This window comes from Bos javanicus, chromosome 17, assembly GCF_032452875.1.
Source record: "Bos javanicus breed banteng chromosome 17, ARS-OSU_banteng_1.0, whole genome shotgun sequence".
NCBI classification, from domain to species: Eukaryota; Metazoa; Chordata; class Mammalia; order Artiodactyla; family Bovidae; genus Bos; species Bos javanicus.
Window position 1 is genome coordinate 10425473 of NC_083884.1, and position 18386 is coordinate 10443858.

The window sequence follows — 18386 nt, forward strand, 5'->3', positions numbered from 1 at the left end:
TTTAGTACCAAACCAGCAAAGGTTTCAGCAGAAGAAAGTACTGGAAATTTTCTCCATTATTTAGAAGCTATCACCAAGAAGCCACTTCTCAGACCTTCTATCTCATCTTCTTCTGAGATATTTGCTTGGTTTCATGCAGTCCCTGGTGGCTCAGACAGTAAAGTATCTGCCTACAATGCAGGAGACCTGGGTTCGATCCCTGGGTTGGGAAGTTCCCTGGAGAAGGAAAAGGCAACCCACTCCAGTACTCTTGCCTAGAAAATCCCATGGACAGAGGAGCCTGGTGTCCATGGGGTTGCAAAGAGTCGGACACAACTGAGCGACTTCACTATGCAGTCCCGGCCTTGCCAGCCTCAGACACATGTTGCCTCACCTTCAGAACTCTGGCCAGAGATGGAACCCCCCCATGACACATCCTCTTATGTGCAAGCATTCCTGATTTTGACTGGCAGTAGAAGGAAAAATGGGAGGTAAAAATGTTTCCAAGTATTAAAGGAGAAAAAAAGAATATAGTCACAGAAAATATGAATGCCACAAAAACAATCATGTTAATCATCCGTCTAGCCCAGGGAGTATCCCACAGGCAGCTGCTGGCTTTGCCCCTTTCTGAATCCCTGTCTCCAGCAGGGAAGGTATCAGAATATGTTTGTTTTCTATAACCTTGTCACTGTGTCTGCGAAATCAGTGGCCCCTTACTCAGTCTCCCTCAGGTTCCTTGCGTCTCTGCTCGGATCTGGCTTCTAGTCTGAGGGCCTTTCCTCTGAGAGTGTGTCAGCCGTGTTTAACGTGGAATGGAACGGGCCCTCAGTGTCCTGTGAATCACACCCAAAGCGCACCGAGGCACAGTGGGAATTAACACAGAGGGATGCAGGAAAGTAGGAATGCTCGTAGAAACGAAAACCAACATCGCCCTGCCATTGTCTGACTCAACACATGTATAATCAGGAACACTGACCCCAGACTTATCATGGCCTGCTTTATAAACATAACTACTTTCTTATGTATTGATCCAGCTTCCCCAAGATGGTAAGCAATTGTCTGGGCTCAGATTTTGTTATTTTTATTATTCATCATCACATTGCTCACAAAACCAGGGCACTTTCTACACAGTGGGTGAATGTCAATTACTCGTGAAGTAATGGATAAATGTATGCTACAACCATAGTAACAAAATTATGTTTATTATGGAGCTAGCTATAGCTATCTTTATATACACAATAAAAGGTAATATATGGGGATCCTATATATACCTATACCTTCTGGGCTTCCCTGGTGGTTCAGATGGTAAAGCGTCTGCCTGCAACGCGGGATACCTGGGTTTGATCCCTGGGTTGGGAAGATCCCCTGGAGAAGGAAAAGGCAACCCACTCCAGTACTCTTGCCTGCAAAATTCCATGAATGGAGGAGCCTGGTAGGTTACAGTCCATGGGATCGCAAAGAGTCAGACACGACTGAGCAGCTTCACTCACTCATTCATATGGAGATCCACTAATCTGGATTGTCTCTGCCCCAGATCTAGTGAGGTTATGATTGACAAAAGTTATATATATTTAACATGGACAGTGTGGTATTGTAGCAGCAATATACCTGAGTAATGAATCCCACAATTGAGCTAATTAACGTGCCCATCACCTCGCATAGTTACCACTGGTGTGTGTGTATGGTGGTCCAAGGTTGGGTTTGAGTTTGCCTTAGCATGTTTTTTATACTAATAAAAATCAATAATGCCTGTAATATACATGATTTGTTAAATTATGTATATTAATGTGAACATATCTAGGGATACTTTTAAGAACACTCAGTTTTCAGGTTCCTTAACCACTCAAAGAGATTTACAAGCGACTGGAATGCCACTTCCTTATTATCACTTGAACAGCTAATGATTTATTCATAAAGCAGTGTGCCCCAACCCTCACACCAGTTCTGTTCGTGTGTGTGACTTTGAGAAACATCGGTGCTCTTTTTTCTGTTAGTAAAAACCAGAGAAGTTTTTCTGCCAAACAGTTAAATCTGTAGGAAGATGACATTCCTTCATTTGGTGTCATGACATAAAAATACCTAGTTTTTTTCCCCTTAACTCAGAGCATCTTCCTCCACTCAAGGGAGAAAGGGAGAAAACACGTGGATAAAGAGGATGAGAAAAATAGGTGAGCACGATTAAGAGGAAAGTAGCAAGAAACACAGTCTGTGAAAGAGAGAAGACGGGTTGGATGCTGGTATTGTCCTGTGGGTTTAAACGAGTAATTGCATTTGGCCTGTGAACAGAAAAATACATGTTTTCATATAACCTCAATATATACTCTCTAATATTTACTGCCAAGACCTAAAATTTCAAGACATGACATGAAGCATTTCTAAAATGACACAATTCTCCCTTGAAATCTTTCCAGGGCAATGTTGTGATTGAAAAAGCTCCCCATCAGTCTTTTATTCTATGTCAGATTGGAGGGGGACAAAAGAAAAAAATGTCCTGACGATCCATCTAGAAGTCTATAAAGAATCTGTAATAGAACACACTTGACAAAGATCATGATCAAAGTACCATGATAGTCCCGTGTATCTCATCATTTTACTGGGAGATGCAGAAGCTGTCTGTATCATTCCTAGCCAGCCATTGTTCTGCACACTGATAGTTGGTCAAAAGGATGTGTAGCAGGCCAGGTGGGCCTCAGGAGGCAGAGCAAACCAGAAAGGAAGTCAGGGCATGTTTCAGGACTTTTGTGCATCTTGAGACCCCATCAGGAACTTTTCACAATTTTATAGGGTCCTACCAGCTGCTTCCTGCCTGCTGTTCTGCTTATCAGTCTGGATAAGAAGCAGGGCCTCCATTTCACAGCTCCTGAGGGAATAGTTCATGGGCAGTCCATAGCATTCTGTCCCCCAGCTGTGCCAGGAGAAAGTGGCTGCCAAGATGCTGCTAATAATTAAGGACTTGGTAGTGGGGGCAATTGCTAAGTATATAACATTACTATGACATCCAGGTAAACAAGTGAAAATTCCTCTAGGCCCATGTGGGACTAGAGATGTTCACAGACATATTAATACTCACCCACCCACCCTGCAACTGTTGCTGGCAGTTGAGAAATGAAGTGTGTCTGTGGGCCACCTGGGAATATGAGTTCCCAAGCCCAGAGGTTATTAACTCCATGTTAATTTAGTAAGGTGGTAGGTAGTGATAAGACCCCAAATTTATGTTCATGGATGCTCTGGATAATAGAAACATGCTCATTAAGTATCTTTGGCCAAAAATTTTCCTGTTTAATTAGCATACATCTTAATTATACACTTGGATTTGAAGCTGGTGCTAATCTTTAAGTGTTAAAAAGAATAGATAAAGAGAAAAGGATTAGGAGACTGCTTATCTTAGAGGTTAAGAATGTGGGCTCTGGCTTTATCCCAGGGATGCAAAGATTCTTCAATATTTGCAAATCAATCAACGTGATATACTACATTAACAAACTGAAAGATAAAACCATATGATTATCTCAATAGATACAGAGAAAACCTTTGACAAAATTCAACATTCATTTATGATTTAAAAAAGAACTCTCCAGAAATCAGGCATAGAAGGAACATACCTCAACATAGTAAAAGCCATATATGATAAACCCACAGCAAACATTATCCTCAGTGGCAAAAAATTGAAAGCATTTCCTCTAAAGTCAGGAATAAGACAAGGGTGCCCAGTCTCACCACTACTATTCAACATAGCTTTGGAAGTTTTAGCCACTGAAATCAGAGAATAAAAAGAAATAAAAGGAATCCAGATTGGAAAAGAAGAAGTAAAACTCTCACTGTTTGCAGATGACATGATCCTCTACATCAGATCAGATCAGATCAGTCGCTCAGTCGTGTCCGACTCTTTGCGACCCCATGAATCAATTCCACCAGAAAATTGCTAGAACTAATCAATTAATATAGTAAAGTTGCAGGGTATAAAATTAATACACAGAAATCCCTTGCATACCTATACACTAACAATGAAAAAACAAAAGATAAATTAAGGGAACAATTGCATTCACCATTGCAATGAAAAGAATAAAATAGGAATAAATTTACCTAAAGAAACAGAAGACCTATATATAGAAAACTATAAAACACTAATGAAAGAAATCAAAGACCCCACAAATAGATGGAGAAATATACCTTGTTCATGGATCAGAAGAATCAATATAGTGAAAATGAGTATACTACCCAAAGCAATCTATAGATTCAATGCAATCTCTATCAAGCTACCAATGGTATTTTTCACGGAACTAGAACAAATAATTTCACAGTTTGTATGGAAATGCAAGAAACCTTGACTAGCCAAAGTGATCTTGAGAAAGAAGAACAGAATTGGGGGAATCAACCTGCCTGGCTTCAGACTATACTACAAAACTACAGTCATCAAGACAGTATGGTACTGGTACAAAGACAGAAATATAGATCAATGGAACAAAATAGAAAGCCCAGAGATAAATCCATGTACCTATGGACACTTTATCTTTGACAAAGGAGGCAAAAATATACAATGGAGAAAAAACAATCTCTTTAACAAGTGATGCTGGGAAAACTGGTCAACCACCTGTAAAAGAATGAAATTAGAACACTTTCTAACACCATACACAAAAATAAAATGGATTAAAGATCTAAACATAAGACCAGAAACTATAAAACTCCTAGAGGAAAACATAGGCAAAACACTCTCTGACATAAAATCACAGCAAGATCTTCCATGACCCACCTCCCAGAGTATTGGAAATAAAAGCAAAAATAAACAAATGGGACCTAATTAAACTTAAAAGCTTTTGCACAACAAAGGAAACTATAAGCAAGGTGAAAAGACAGCCTTCAAAATGGGAGAAAATAATAGCAAACAAAGCAACTGACAAAGAATTAATCTCAAAAATATACAAGCAGCTAGTGTAGCCCAATACCAGAAAAACAAAAGACCCAATCAAAAAATGGGCCAAAGAACTAAACAGACACTTCTCCAGAGAAGACATACAGATGGCTAACAAACACATGAAAAGATGCTCAACATCACTCATGATAAGAGAAATGCAAATCAAAACCACAGTCAGGTATCATCTCATGGTGGTCATAATGGCTACTATCAAAAAATCTGCAGATAATAAATGCTGGAGAGGGTGTGGAGAAAAGGGAACCCTCTTACACTGTTGGTGGGAATGCAAACTAGTACAGCCACTATGGAGAACAGTGTGGAGATTCCTTAAAAAACTGGAAATAGAACTGCCATACAACCCAGCAATCCCACTGCTGGGCATACACACCAAGAAAACTAGAGTTGAAAGAGACACGTGTACTCCAGTGTTCATTGCAGCCCTGTTTACAATAGCCAGGAAATGGAAGCAACGTAGATGTCCATCAGCAGATGAATGGATAAGAAAGCTGTGGTACGTATACACAATGGAATATTACTCAACTGCTAAAAAGAATGCATTTGTGTCAGTTCTGAGGTGGATGAAACTGGAGCCTATTATTCAGAGTAAAGTAAGTCAGAAAGAAAAACACCAATACAGTGTACTAACACATATATATGGAATTTAGAAAGATGGTAATGACTACCCTATATACAAGACAGCAAAAGAGACACAGATATAAAGAACAGACTTTTGGACTCTGTGGGAGAAGGTGAAGGTGGGATGGTATAACACTGAAACATGTATATTCAGTTCAGTCGCTCAGTCGTGTCCGACTCTTTGCGACCCCATGAACTACAGCACGCCAGGCCTCCCTGTCCATCACCAACTCCCAGAGTTCACTCAAACTCATGTCCATCGAGTCGGTGATACCATCCAACCATCTCATCCTCTGTCATCCCCTTCTCCTCCTGCCCTCAATCTTTCCCAGCATCAGGGTCTTTACCAATAAATCCGTTCTTCGCATCAGATGACCAAAGTATTGGAGTTTCAGCTTTAGCATCAGTCCTTCCAATGAACACCCAGGACTGATCTCCTTTAGAATGGACTGGTTGGATCTCCTTGCAGTCCATTGGACTCGCAGGAGTCTTCTCCAGCATGTGAAATAGGTGACCAATCCAAGTTTGATTGTGCATGAAACAGGGCACTCAAAGCCAGTGCACTGGGACAGCCCAGATGGTATGGGGAGGGATGTGGTAGGGGTTTTGGGACAAGGGGACACATGCACCCACATGGCTGATTCATGTCAATGTATGGCAAAAACCACCACAATATTGTAAAGTAATTAGCCTCCAATTAAAAAAAAAAAAAAAAGAGTGCGGGCTCAGAGCTATGACCAGATTCCAAACCTAGCCCTGCTGTTGTTCAGCAGCCCTGCAACCTTAAAGAAACACTATCTCTGTGCATCAGTTTCTCCACCTGTAAAATGAAACTAATAATTGCCTAACCGTAGGGTCCTGGTTTGCATTGGAATGCTTAAGACCATTAGATGTTGTTTTGAACTGTGCTTGTTACATAAGTGCTTGGTAAATTGAGTTTATTATTATTTTAGTTGTGAGATTTTTCAGAGTAATAACTCTATAGATTGAAAAGGAATAATAATTTAGGAATTTTATCCTAAAATCTCAGAAACTTGTCTGCATTTCCTGCACAGAAGTAAATTAATACATTATATATATAATAGTTTATTCAAATGTGTTACAATGTTAAGATGACATAAATTTAGTCAACAAACATATTATTGAGTACCCACAAGCATCACAGAAAGTGATGTTATAGGAATACATGAGACATTAACAACTTTCAGGAACTTTAATTTTAGAAGACAGCATGTGTTGGAGAATAGTATAAAATTTTCAAGCATTTTAGAAGGGCTACTTTGAGTAATATGATTATTATGTAACTATACTCTTTTAGAAAAAGATATCGGCTGAAACACTTGGCTGAAAAATCTACACACTGAAAATATTTATTTTCTTGAACTATTTAAAGAAATAGAGATAATTACTCAATTACAGGTGTCCCACATATAAGATTATAACATAAAATTAAATGTAGCTGAAATGCTAAGCAATCTATAGATAATCTCAATAGGTCCTGCTACAGGCCACAACTATTGTGTATAAATGCTAGAGAAAATATTAAGCATTCTTCTTCATGTTTCATAACATTGACCTTAAATCAGTCATGAAAATAGATGCAGCATTATAGATTGAAGGCCTAAAACAAGTATGAATCTCATAATTAATTTGCAAGCAAATATAACTTTTAATCAAATTTGAGAATACCACCCTTAGCTATTTCTTGTCAATCAAATGATAGCTATCATTAGATGTAGTCTTCTAAAGAGTAAGGACATTTTAATGAACTGGAATAGTTTTAATATCTGTGAAATTATGTGAAAGAATGAAAGTAATGTTGAAGCACTCTTTCAGATGTTAATAATAATTTTCAGCATTGTTTTAGTTTTCTTATCCAAGTAGCCCTCTGTGAAATCGGGGATAGAAACACTGTCATTCTCATTTTTTGGATGAATCAGTCGAGGCTTAGAGAGAACTTCATGTGACACAGAAGCAGTTAGTTCCAAATATCTGACTCCTCAAATGGCTAATCTGTGCAATCGAGGATTTTCTCAAGCTCTTATAGAGTTATCCATTGACCAGCATTTGGGATTATCTGCATGTTTGATTCTTTTCTTCTCCTCCTCTAGCCTAGTTTTTGAGGCATTTAGTGATGATTTTTTCTTCAGTTCATTCACTCATTCCTGGGCAGTCCACTCCAGCACTCTTGCCTGGAAAATCCCATGGACAGAGGAGCCTGATAGGCTACAGTCCATGGGATCGCAAAGAGTCCAACACGACTGAGCGGCTTCACTTTCACTTTCATCAAAAGCATCTTGGTTCCCTGCTGTACACTCAGAACTGCTGGGCAAACATATGTAAATAGACTGCATCTGCTGCTCATTCAGACAGTTCTAAAACTCAGATTTTCCTGCCTCTTTTATTGAAGCAGACAGTCCATGAGAAATGAAATGACCTGAAATAATTGAAAATTTTAAACTGTTAATTGCTAATTTCAAACTCCTTAAAGATAGGGATGACATGTTCATCTCTTAAGCCCAGCTTCAACATTTAATGAATTGGTGGCAGATATGTCTGTGGTTGGATAGTGACTTGTCTTTTATCTGTATCAGTAAGTGCTTTTGTGATGAAAGTGGTATTAATGACAAGCATGAATGGTTATTTTGAAAATCAAGTTAATTGGTGTGGCATAGGTCTCAGCTCAGTTCAGTTCAGTCTTTCAGTTGTGTCCAACTCTTTGCAACCCCATGGACTGCAGCTCGCCAGGCCTCCCTATCCATCACCAACTCCCAGAGTTTACTGAAACCCATGTCCATTGAGTTGGTGATGCCATCCAACCATCTTATCCTCTATCATCGCCTTCTCCTCCCGCCTTCAATCTTTCCCAGCATCAGGGTCTTTCCAGTGAGTCAGCTCTTCACATCAGGTGGCCAAAGTACTGGAGTTTCAGCTTCAGCATCAGTCCTGCAGTAAATATTCAGGACTGATCTCCTTTAGGATGGACTGGTTGGATCTCCTTGCAGTCCAAGAGACTCTCAAGAGTCTTCTCCAACACCACAGTTCAAAAGCATCAATTCTTTGGCGCTCAGCTTTCTTTATAGTCCAACTCTCACATCCATACATGACTACTGGAAAAACCATAGCTGTGACTAGACAGACCTATGTTGGTTGCAAAGCTCTACTTTAAGTTAAATTTGTATCCTGTAAGTTCCTCATTCATGTTAGAACTAAGTTGAAGATGTCTGGTACTTCAGGAGTTTAAAAATAAATTAATAAAATGGAAAAGCTGACAGTTGCAAAGCAAGTTATTACAGAGCTCTAAACTCATTTGGATGTGAGAGTTGGACCATAAAGAAAGCTGAGCACTTAAGAATTGATGCTTTTGAACTGTGGTGTTGGAGAAGACTCTTGAAAGTCCTCTGGACTGCAAGGAGATCAAACTAGTCTATCCTAAAGGAAATCAGTCCTCAATATTCATTGGAAGGACTGATGCTGGAGCTGAATGCAAAGAACTGATGCAAAGAACTGACTCATTGGAAAAGACCCTGATTCTGGGAAAGATTGAAGGCAGGAGGAGAAGGAGATAACAGAGGATGAAATGGTCGGATGGCATCACTGACTCGATGAACATGAGTTTGAGCAAGCTCTGGGAGATGGTGATGGACAGGGAAACCTGGCATGCTGCAGTCCATGGGGTCACAATGAGTCAGACATGATTGAGCAGCTGAACTGAATTGAAATGAAACTCATTTGGCATTTCTGAGCTTTCTCTATTATTCATTTATTCACTCATTCACCCATCTTTCCCATTATCTAGTAAACTTCATCAACCCCACCACCTGCTATCCACCCACCACTCTTCCCATCTACCTTCCAGTTCTCCTACCCCCCCCCCATCTTTCTTTTACCATCTCTATCATTGTTGCTCTTGTTGTTTAGTTGCTAAGTTGTATCCAACTCTTTTGCAACCCTATGGACTGTAGCCTACCAGGCTCCTCTGTCCATTGGACTTCTTAGGCAAGAACATTGGAGTGGGTTGCCATTTCCTTCTCCAGGAGATCTTCCCAATCCAGGAATTGAGCCTTCATCTCTTGCATCTTCTGCATTGGCAGGCAGATTTTTTAGCACCACCTGGGAAGGCCAAAGTTGTTCAATACAAAACCAGAAATCCACATTAACATCCCATTGATCACAGAAGAAAAAAATCCACTCAAACAAAGATAGACTTCTGTTATTAAATCAGTACCTTTTCCTGGACAAAACTAGAGTACCCCATGGAAAGCAGAGAGAAGACTCACTTGTCAAGCAAAGAGGGATCTCTTCTGCATGACTGAGCCATCAAGAGAAATGTGAATGAAAAGCAGTTGCTATTGCACCATTTACAGTCGCCAAGACATGGAAACAACCTAAATGTCCATCAAGAGATGAGTGGATAAAGAAGTAGTGGTACATATATTTGGTGGAATATTACCCAGTCATTAAAAAGAACAAAATAATGCTATTTGCAGCAACATGGGTGGAACTTGAGATTAACATACTAAGCAAACTAGTGAAAGACAGATACCATATGATACCACTTACATGTGGAATGTAAAATACAACACTAATGAACCTATCTATGAAACAGAAACAGACTCATAGACGTAGAGAACAGATGCGTGGTTGCCAAAGGGGCAGAGTTGGGGAAAGGGAAGTTTTGGGAGTTCGGGATTAGCGGATGCAAAGTACTGTATATAGATTGGATAAATAAAATCCTGTATAGCACAGGGAAATATATTCAATATCCTGTGATAAACCATAATGGAAAAAAATATGAAATATGTATGTGTATACCTGAGACACTTTGCTGTACTGCAGAAATTAACACAACACTGTAAATCAACTACAATAAAAAATTTGTAAGCGGTTGCTTAAAGTTAACACTGATTCTTTGGTTTTAATTAAGATGAACGCATTATTTGTTGTCCAAAATGTGGTACTTTTAGGAGTAAAAGGGGGCACTTACTAATAATCATGCTGGAAAACAAGCATAAACCAAATTGATCTAAACCAGGACTGTTCTAGATAAATTAGAACATGGTCTCTTGTACATATATTCTCCTGGAACTCTAAAGTGGTATTCCTATACAGTATTTTGTGATCTCTTTTAATTATAGACCATGTGATATGTGAATTGTTTGTTTATAGTAAAAGAAAAAATAGCCATTTTTAAAGATTGTGTAGTGGTATAACTCACACCTGCCTTTTTTAATAGCATTAATTTCCTGTACGTTTAGTAGTTAGCACTCCAGTTTGGAATCGTCTAGATACTTCATTTCTTCCCTTCTGTTGTCTTGCTTTGGGGTTGATTGCAACCCCATTCATTCAGTGGAAATGTGTAAATTATTTGTGCAGGTGTAACATTTACCAAGGTGACGTGGGGGCTGTCAAAGAGGAGGAACACCCAACCCTTATGTCTCAGCAGTTCACAGTATAGCTGGGGATCTTGGTCTAACAGCATTTGCACAAAATAACTACTCTGAGTAAACAATTGGTTACATGTAGGCCACAGCAAAAAGATTAGGTGACAGAGAAGCACCAAAGGGGAATAAGTCAAGGGCCAGGGAAAGCTAATTAGAGGGAGCAGAGACAGGGCTCAGACAATAAGTTCACTCAGGTCAGACTAGCTCTTGTTGCCAACTCTGGTGGATAATAGGTGGGAATTTTTTATTTATAAAAGATTTGGTTGTGGCATATATAACTTGATAGCATCTGAAGTAATTTTTCCTTCCTCTGAGCTCTTACATCTATTTTACATGTGCTAGCTGTGTGATCCTGGACAGACTTCTCAGCCCTCCTGGTCTCAGTGTCCTCATTATAAAATGAGAATTGTAATAGTACCTAGTCATAAAACTAAGTCGTTAAAGTGGTTAATTTATAGAAAGCGTATAGGACAATGCCTGGTATCAGAAAAATGTTGGAAAAGAACTGTTCCTACCAGTATAGCAAGACATCTTTAGAGAAAAAAATATGTTTTCATCAATATAAGTCAATATTTGATTGCAATTTACCTCATGGACAGTATCCTCAAGATAACCTTTTATTTAACTCTCTTTTTTGGTACTGTTTATTTCATTTCATTTTTATTGAGGTAATAATTGACATATAGCACTGTGGCAGCTCACTCCAGTATTCTTGCCTGCAGAATCCCATGGACAGAGGAGCCCAGTGGGCTATAGTCCAGGGTCACAAAGAGTGGGACACTACTAAAGCGACCTGAAAGAAAGAAAGTGAAAGTCGCTCAGTCCTGTCAGACTCTTTGCTGCCCCATGCTATGGAATTCTCCAGGCCAGAATACTGGAGTGGGTAGCCTTTCCCTTCTCCAGGGGATCTTCCCAACCCAGGGATAGAATTCAGGTCTCCTGCATCACAGGTGGATTCTTTACTAGCTGAGCCACCAGGGAAGCCCAACATGCACTATATACAAGTTTACAGTGTGGAGCTTAATGATTTTAATGACTTTACATTATGAAATGATTATCCCAGTTTAGTGAACAGTCAGACCCTCATATGGACAAAAAATGAAAAAAATAAAATTTTTTCTTGTAATAGTTTTTTCTTGTAACTCTTAACAACATTCATTTATCTGTAACATATGGAAATGCTGTACTTGACATGTTTATCAGGCCAAACATAATCTTAATTTGCCCTTATTGTTTATCACTTTGTTTTTTTCAGCTCGGAAGTCCAAGAAGTTGGGGAAGTTAAAAGGGCTTCACGAGGAACAGGCGCAGCAGCCTCCACCCCCACCCCCGCCCCCCCAGAGCCCGGAGGAAGGCACTACATACATCGCGCCTGCGCAGGAGCCCTCGGTCAACTCGGCGCTGGTCCCGCAGCTCTCCACAATCTCGCGAGCGCTCACACCTTCGCCTTCTATGATCCTTGAAACCATCGAGCCCGAGATTGTATATGCAGGCTATGACGGCTCCAAACCAGATACGGCCGAAAACCTGCTCTCCACCCTCAATCGCTTAGCCGGCAAGCAGATGATCCAAGTTGTGAAGTGGGCGAAGGTACTTCCAGGTAAGGACGGGCTCTCCTTTCTAGGTCTGCATCCTGGACTGGGCGCCTCAGGGCCACAGAGTGCGCCATATGCAACGGTGCGATTGAGTTAGCGTTCGTCTCAATCCTGAGACCCAGTTTTTTGTTTTTAACTCGATGTCAAATTCAGGGTGTAGAAAGTCTGGTGAGTGTGCTCATCTCTTGAGAAGTTAGAGTTAAGTATTCTAGTGTTCATATAATGTATGCATTTCTTATGTTGAGGATTGAAATGGAACATTTCATCCCAGTAATATTAATAAGGTAAAACATATTCTAGTTGTCAGAGGCCAAAATAAGCCCATTATTAGCAGCTCATAACAAGAGCTAATCTAAGCCTAAACTAGGTTAATTAAGACATACACGCTACCGTATATAAAATAGTTACATATACTATATATGGGCTTTTCAGGTGGTGCTAGTGGTAAAGAACCCGCCTGCCAGTGCAGGAGATGTAAGAGACCTGGTTTTAATCCCTGAATTGGGAAGATTCTCTGGAGAAGGACATGGCAACCCACTCTAGTATTCTTGCCTGGAGAATCCCATGGATGGAGGAGCCTGATGGACTATGGTCCACAGGGTCACAAAGAGTCAGACATGAATGAAGCAACTGAACATGCACGCACATACTATATTTATCTATATATAAAATATATATAGCACAGGGAACTCTACTCAATACTCTGTAATGACCTCTATGGGAAAAGAATCTTGAAAAGAGTGGAGATATATATAGAGATAGATAGATAGATACCCTAATTATAAATATATATATATATATATATATATATATATCCTGTGTATAAACTGATTCACTTTGCTGTACACCTGAAACTAACACAATATCGTAAATCAATTATGCTCCAATAAATATTAATTTTTTAAAAAGACCTGTCAAGTAAGCTTTAGGGGACTCTGCATCTTGCTGAAAATATCATCTTACCTCCAGCACCCTTTAAATTGTCCTTGAAGTTCCTAATTTAGTCATTTTTTTATGCTGTAGAATTATATTGATAAGGTCCCTGTTAATCTATGGAAACCGCTTACAATTGCAATCACATTGTCCCAGTTCATTAATCCAAAGCCATTTCTTAAATGACCTGTGGTCACCTAGCAGCCATAAAACAAAAGGTAATCAGAAGCCCTAATTCTTTGAAGGGAGGCTTGCCCAGGTGAAACTACATGAACAGAAGGATACCCTGGTGCCCCTTGGAGTACAGAGAGTGGAAAAAGAAACGAATGAAGGACTTGAGGCCCAGAAAGGGAGACTGTGAGTGAGGCAGGACCAGTACCAAGGATGCTTGAGGACATGCGTGCTCAGTCATTCAGTCGTGTCTGACTCTTAGACTGCCATAGATTGTAGCCTGCCAGACTCTTCTGTGTTTGGGATTCTCCAGGCAAGAATACTGGAGAGGGTTGCCATTTCCTCCTCCAGGGCATCTTCCTCACCCTGGAATTGAACCCGCATCTCCTGAGTCTCCTGCATTGCAGGCAGATTCTTTACCATGGAGCTATTGAGGAAGCCCTGCCAAGAATGCGTATTCTGCCTCAAAAGTCTGGTTATTCCCAACTAGGGGAAGCAAGGAATAAGACTTTTTAAATCTCTGCAAACTCATGAAAATTAATCAGGAAATCAGGCTTCCCTGGTGGCTCAGACAGTAAAGAGTCTGCCTGCAATGTGGGAGACCTGGGTTCGATCCCTGGGTTGGGAAGATCCCCTGGAAAAGGAAGTGGCAACCCACTCCAGTATTCTTTCCTGGAGAATTCCATGGACAAAAGAGCCTGGTGGGCTAAAGGCCATGAGGTCATAGAGTCAGACTTGACTGAGTGACTAACTTTCACATCACTTCATGAAAACTAACATCTTCCACCACTGTTTCAGGTATGCAGTAGTAGACAGTCATTAAATTATCTTTGGTTATGAAGATACCAGTTGTGAGTAGGCTGAAGCAAGTGGCACAGGTTAACACAAATTCTTTGAGTCTCACTAAGGGTGGTAGACCACCGACCACAGTGAAACGTCCAGGACATCTTAGTTTTCTTTGTCCTGGCAGTGTTTGCTTCTTGAGAATTTAGAGTGAATTTAACATAAAACGTTAAACAAGGCCAGGTCCGTGATAGGTACTCTGGAAGGAACTGTGGAATTGCTTTGAGTCGATGAGAAGAGAGGGGGCAAGGGGGTGGACTTAAGAAGCTCCTTCCTGGGATGTACTTAAATGCTAAGTGTTTTCTGTGGTAAATTGTTCTGTTCTTCAGGATTTAAAAACCTGCCTCTTGAGGACCAAATAACCCTCATCCAGTATTCTTGGATGTGTCTGTCGTCATTTGCCTTGAGCTGGAGATCGTACAAACATACAAACAGCCAGTATCTCTATTTTGCACCAGACCTAGTCTTTAATGAGTAAGTACCTATTCATTAGCCTTCATAAAATAGTTACTCATTATGCTTTTTTATGATTTCTTTTTTTTAAGTGAAGCAAATGTTTTATTGAAATCAGTTGTCAAATCACAGTTTATCCAAATGAACATAATGCTACATTGTTCTTAAAAGAGTGGGCATAAATATGGCATAGATAACAATCCAGCATCTATCAAAACACCATTTGTAAAGACCCTGACTTATTTCATGCTGTGTGTGAATGGGGGTCCAGCATGTAAGGTCGACTCAAAAGCAGTCGATTCCTATCTTGATAATGTGAAAACATTTCACTACTTTGCCTCAAAATGAAAGCACATGCATCCGTCCAAACAACCGTAGCAATTAGGAGAAAAGACTCCAAATGATTTCTGAACAGATGTGCCTTTATGAAAGAATACCCTGATATGTGTGTGTGGTTTGTTTGGTTGCGCTGGGTCTTCATTGCCGCACGCAGGCTTTCTCTAGTGTGAGCAGCACATGGACTTTCTCTGTTGGCGTGCATGGACTTCTTGCAGTGACTCCTCTGATTATAGAGCTTGGGTTCTAGGGCATGTGGGCAGTTGTAGCACATGGGCACCATTGTTGCAACTCACAGGCTCTAGAGTGCAGGCTTCAGTAATTGTGGCATATGGGCTTTAGTTCCTCCATGGCATGTGGAATCTTCCTGGACCAGGAATCGAACCCCTATCGCCCGCATTGGCAGGTGGACTCCTATCCATTGTAGGGAAGTCCCACCAATATTTTCCAAGAGTTAAAAAGCTATCAGGACTTTCCTGGTGGCCCAGTGGTTAAGACTCCCATGTTTCTTTGCAGTAGGTATGGGTTTGATCCTTCATTGGGGAACTAAGATCCCACATGCCATGCAGCAAGGCCAAAAAATTTTAAAAATTAAAAAAAGCAAATAGAAAAGGCTATCATTTGAGAACTTAAAAATTACTTTTTTATAAAATTATAATACACATGTCTGAGTATGTGTAAGAAATTGTCCCAAAGAAAGACAATCCAATTGGCTCCCAAAACTTGATTGGTACAAAGCCACAATTAATAGAAAGGCATCTCTTTTGCTGTCTGCTCCAGTTGGGAAGACTGTCTAATTTCTAGGAAATGTGAGCATACAAAGTGCCAGTTTTTGAGCACGTTCATAGAATGATTCTTTTGTTAACAGTATACAGCTGCTCAATGTGTTTTCATGACAATCATAATTACCCTTCTTTGCAATCGTAAGAGAAGCCAAAATGTTATTCTGTAGTGAAACATTTTTAGTTTTATGATGCATTTTAAAAAGATTGAAAGAACTGTAATAGACTTTTCTTTGGCCATGAATTCCTCCCTATGTTAAGTTTAACATTTTAATATTGTTTGCATTCTACATTAGCACATTCCATTTATGTTTATATCTAGCCATGCTTCTTTGTAATTGCTGGGTCAAGAAATACTTAAAATAAAAAGGAACATTTGAATGATGATGGCAACCACAGCCATATTCTAACAGATGGCTCTCTCTAGAGATATGAAAATAGGGGAGGAAGCAGATGAGAATTAGATTGGTGAGGTAGGAGAGAGAAGGGACATGAAAGATTCACAGTGGACATGTAGTGCCTAAATACCTAAGTTGTACTGGTGGTAGTTTTCCTGAGAAAATCACTTCACCCAAATATAGTGGACCAGAGAGGCAGTTTTAGTTCAACATAAATTAGGAGCATCAGTTGTTGGTTCCTGGGGTGACCCTTCTTTTGGCAATCAGAACAAATTATTCTACGAGTACATAAATTTTTACCAAAAGCATAAAGTGAGGCCAAACAACTGACATGCACATTTTAAATTGTTTGTTTTCCTCAATAATCAGCTGATATTATTAAATAGGAAGCTTATTTTTCAATGTGGTCTATAAACCGAAAGGAAAACATTTTGGAGTTCCCCGAGGGTCCACTGGTTGGGCCATTATGCTTTCACTGCTGGGAGCCTGGGTTTGATCCCTGGCTGGGGAACTGAGATCCTGTAAGCTGCTCAGTGGGGCCAAGAAAAAAAAAAAAAAAGCATATTAAGGAGGGTCTTTGCTTTAAGAGGACATGTGGGTAAATTAGAATCTCTTAGTTCCATCCAGATGTTTCCTTTAGGTTTTAACAGAAGAGTCACATAATCCATTTAATCTTATTCAGTGACTCTTTTGATTCTTTATTGTAAAATGTGTTTAATATAAAATGTTCCTCTTTAACCATTCATGGTGCAACACTAGCATTCATTACATTGACTTCATTGTGCTCCCATCACCACCCATCTCCAGTATTTGTTTCATCATCCCAAACAGAAACTCTAGACCCGTTGAGCAATAACTCAGCATCCTCCTTTCCCCCAAAGCCCTGATAACTTGCCTATTCTAGATATTTTGTATAAATGGAACCATGTAATATGTGTCCTTTTTTTTTTTTTTGGTCTGGCTTATTTCACTTAGCATAAAGTTTTCAAGGTTCGTCCTTACTGTAGCAGGTATCAGAATTTCATTTCACGGCTGGATAATACTCCATTGTATGTGTGTAGACTTTATCTCATTATTTGCAGCTTCTGTATTTGTGCATTGGTCTTCTGGCATGTTTATCTGTAAACCCGAAGTCAATATTTGCCGCACACAGAGGCAGTAAGTTTGAGGTGCCTGACGTGTGTATTTCAGCTGAGACTCTGCCTTCTTGTTTCGGTTCTCATACGGTAAACAAGTATCTTTTACGTGGTCTATTTAGTACCATTTTTTGCATTGTTGTGCTTTTTTCTGATGATTTCACTGTTTAAAATGACCCATGAACAGAATGCTGTAGTACTTTCTGGTGTTCCTAAGTGCAAGAAGGCTGTGATGTGTGTAATGTATTTTTTAAGGAAAAAATACAGATGTTCGATAAGCTTCTATCAGGCATGAGTAACGGTACTGTTGGCTGTGAGCTCAGTATTAATGAATCAACAGTATATATTAGTAGGATATCTTTTAAACAGAAATACACACAAAGCAAGATTAGGTGTAGATCAGTTGGTGAAAATGGTACGAGCGATAGCTCCCAGGAACCTCACCCTGTATGTCCTCTTGAAGGAGACATAGCTCAGTATTAGCTATTTTTGTGTCTACTGTAACTTTATAGAACATGATTACCATATTTGTTTCTTTTGTTTTTACCAAATAGAATTGACCACATTTTATCCATTCACAGACACTGATAAAATTAATGTCATTGAAGGTTTTTTAGAAGTAGACAAGAAACCAAAATCAAAAGATAAGGTCATATAAGCTCTATGCATTTATTTGTTCTAGAAAATATTAATAGAAATAAAATGGAAATAACCAAAAGATTCCATTCTAACATTATAAGTAATTAAATAATATGACATTGTATAATTACT

At 39.6% G+C, this 18386-nt stretch overlaps 1 protein-coding gene across 5 annotated transcripts in view; it reads left to right on the forward strand.

Moving 5' to 3' along the window:
* NR3C2 (nuclear receptor subfamily 3 group C member 2) overlaps positions 1-18386 on the forward strand; it is a 439879-nt gene that overhangs the window by 332023 nt on the left and 89470 nt on the right. For all 5 annotated transcript variants that reach the window (XM_061384035.1, XM_061384031.1, XM_061384034.1 and 2 more), the window contains 2 exons: positions 12224-12568; positions 14840-14984. In XM_061384035.1, the coding sequence (XP_061240019.1) occupies positions 12224-12568; positions 14840-14984 (490 nt within the window). The remainder of the gene's footprint in view (positions 1-12223; positions 12569-14839; positions 14985-18386) is intronic.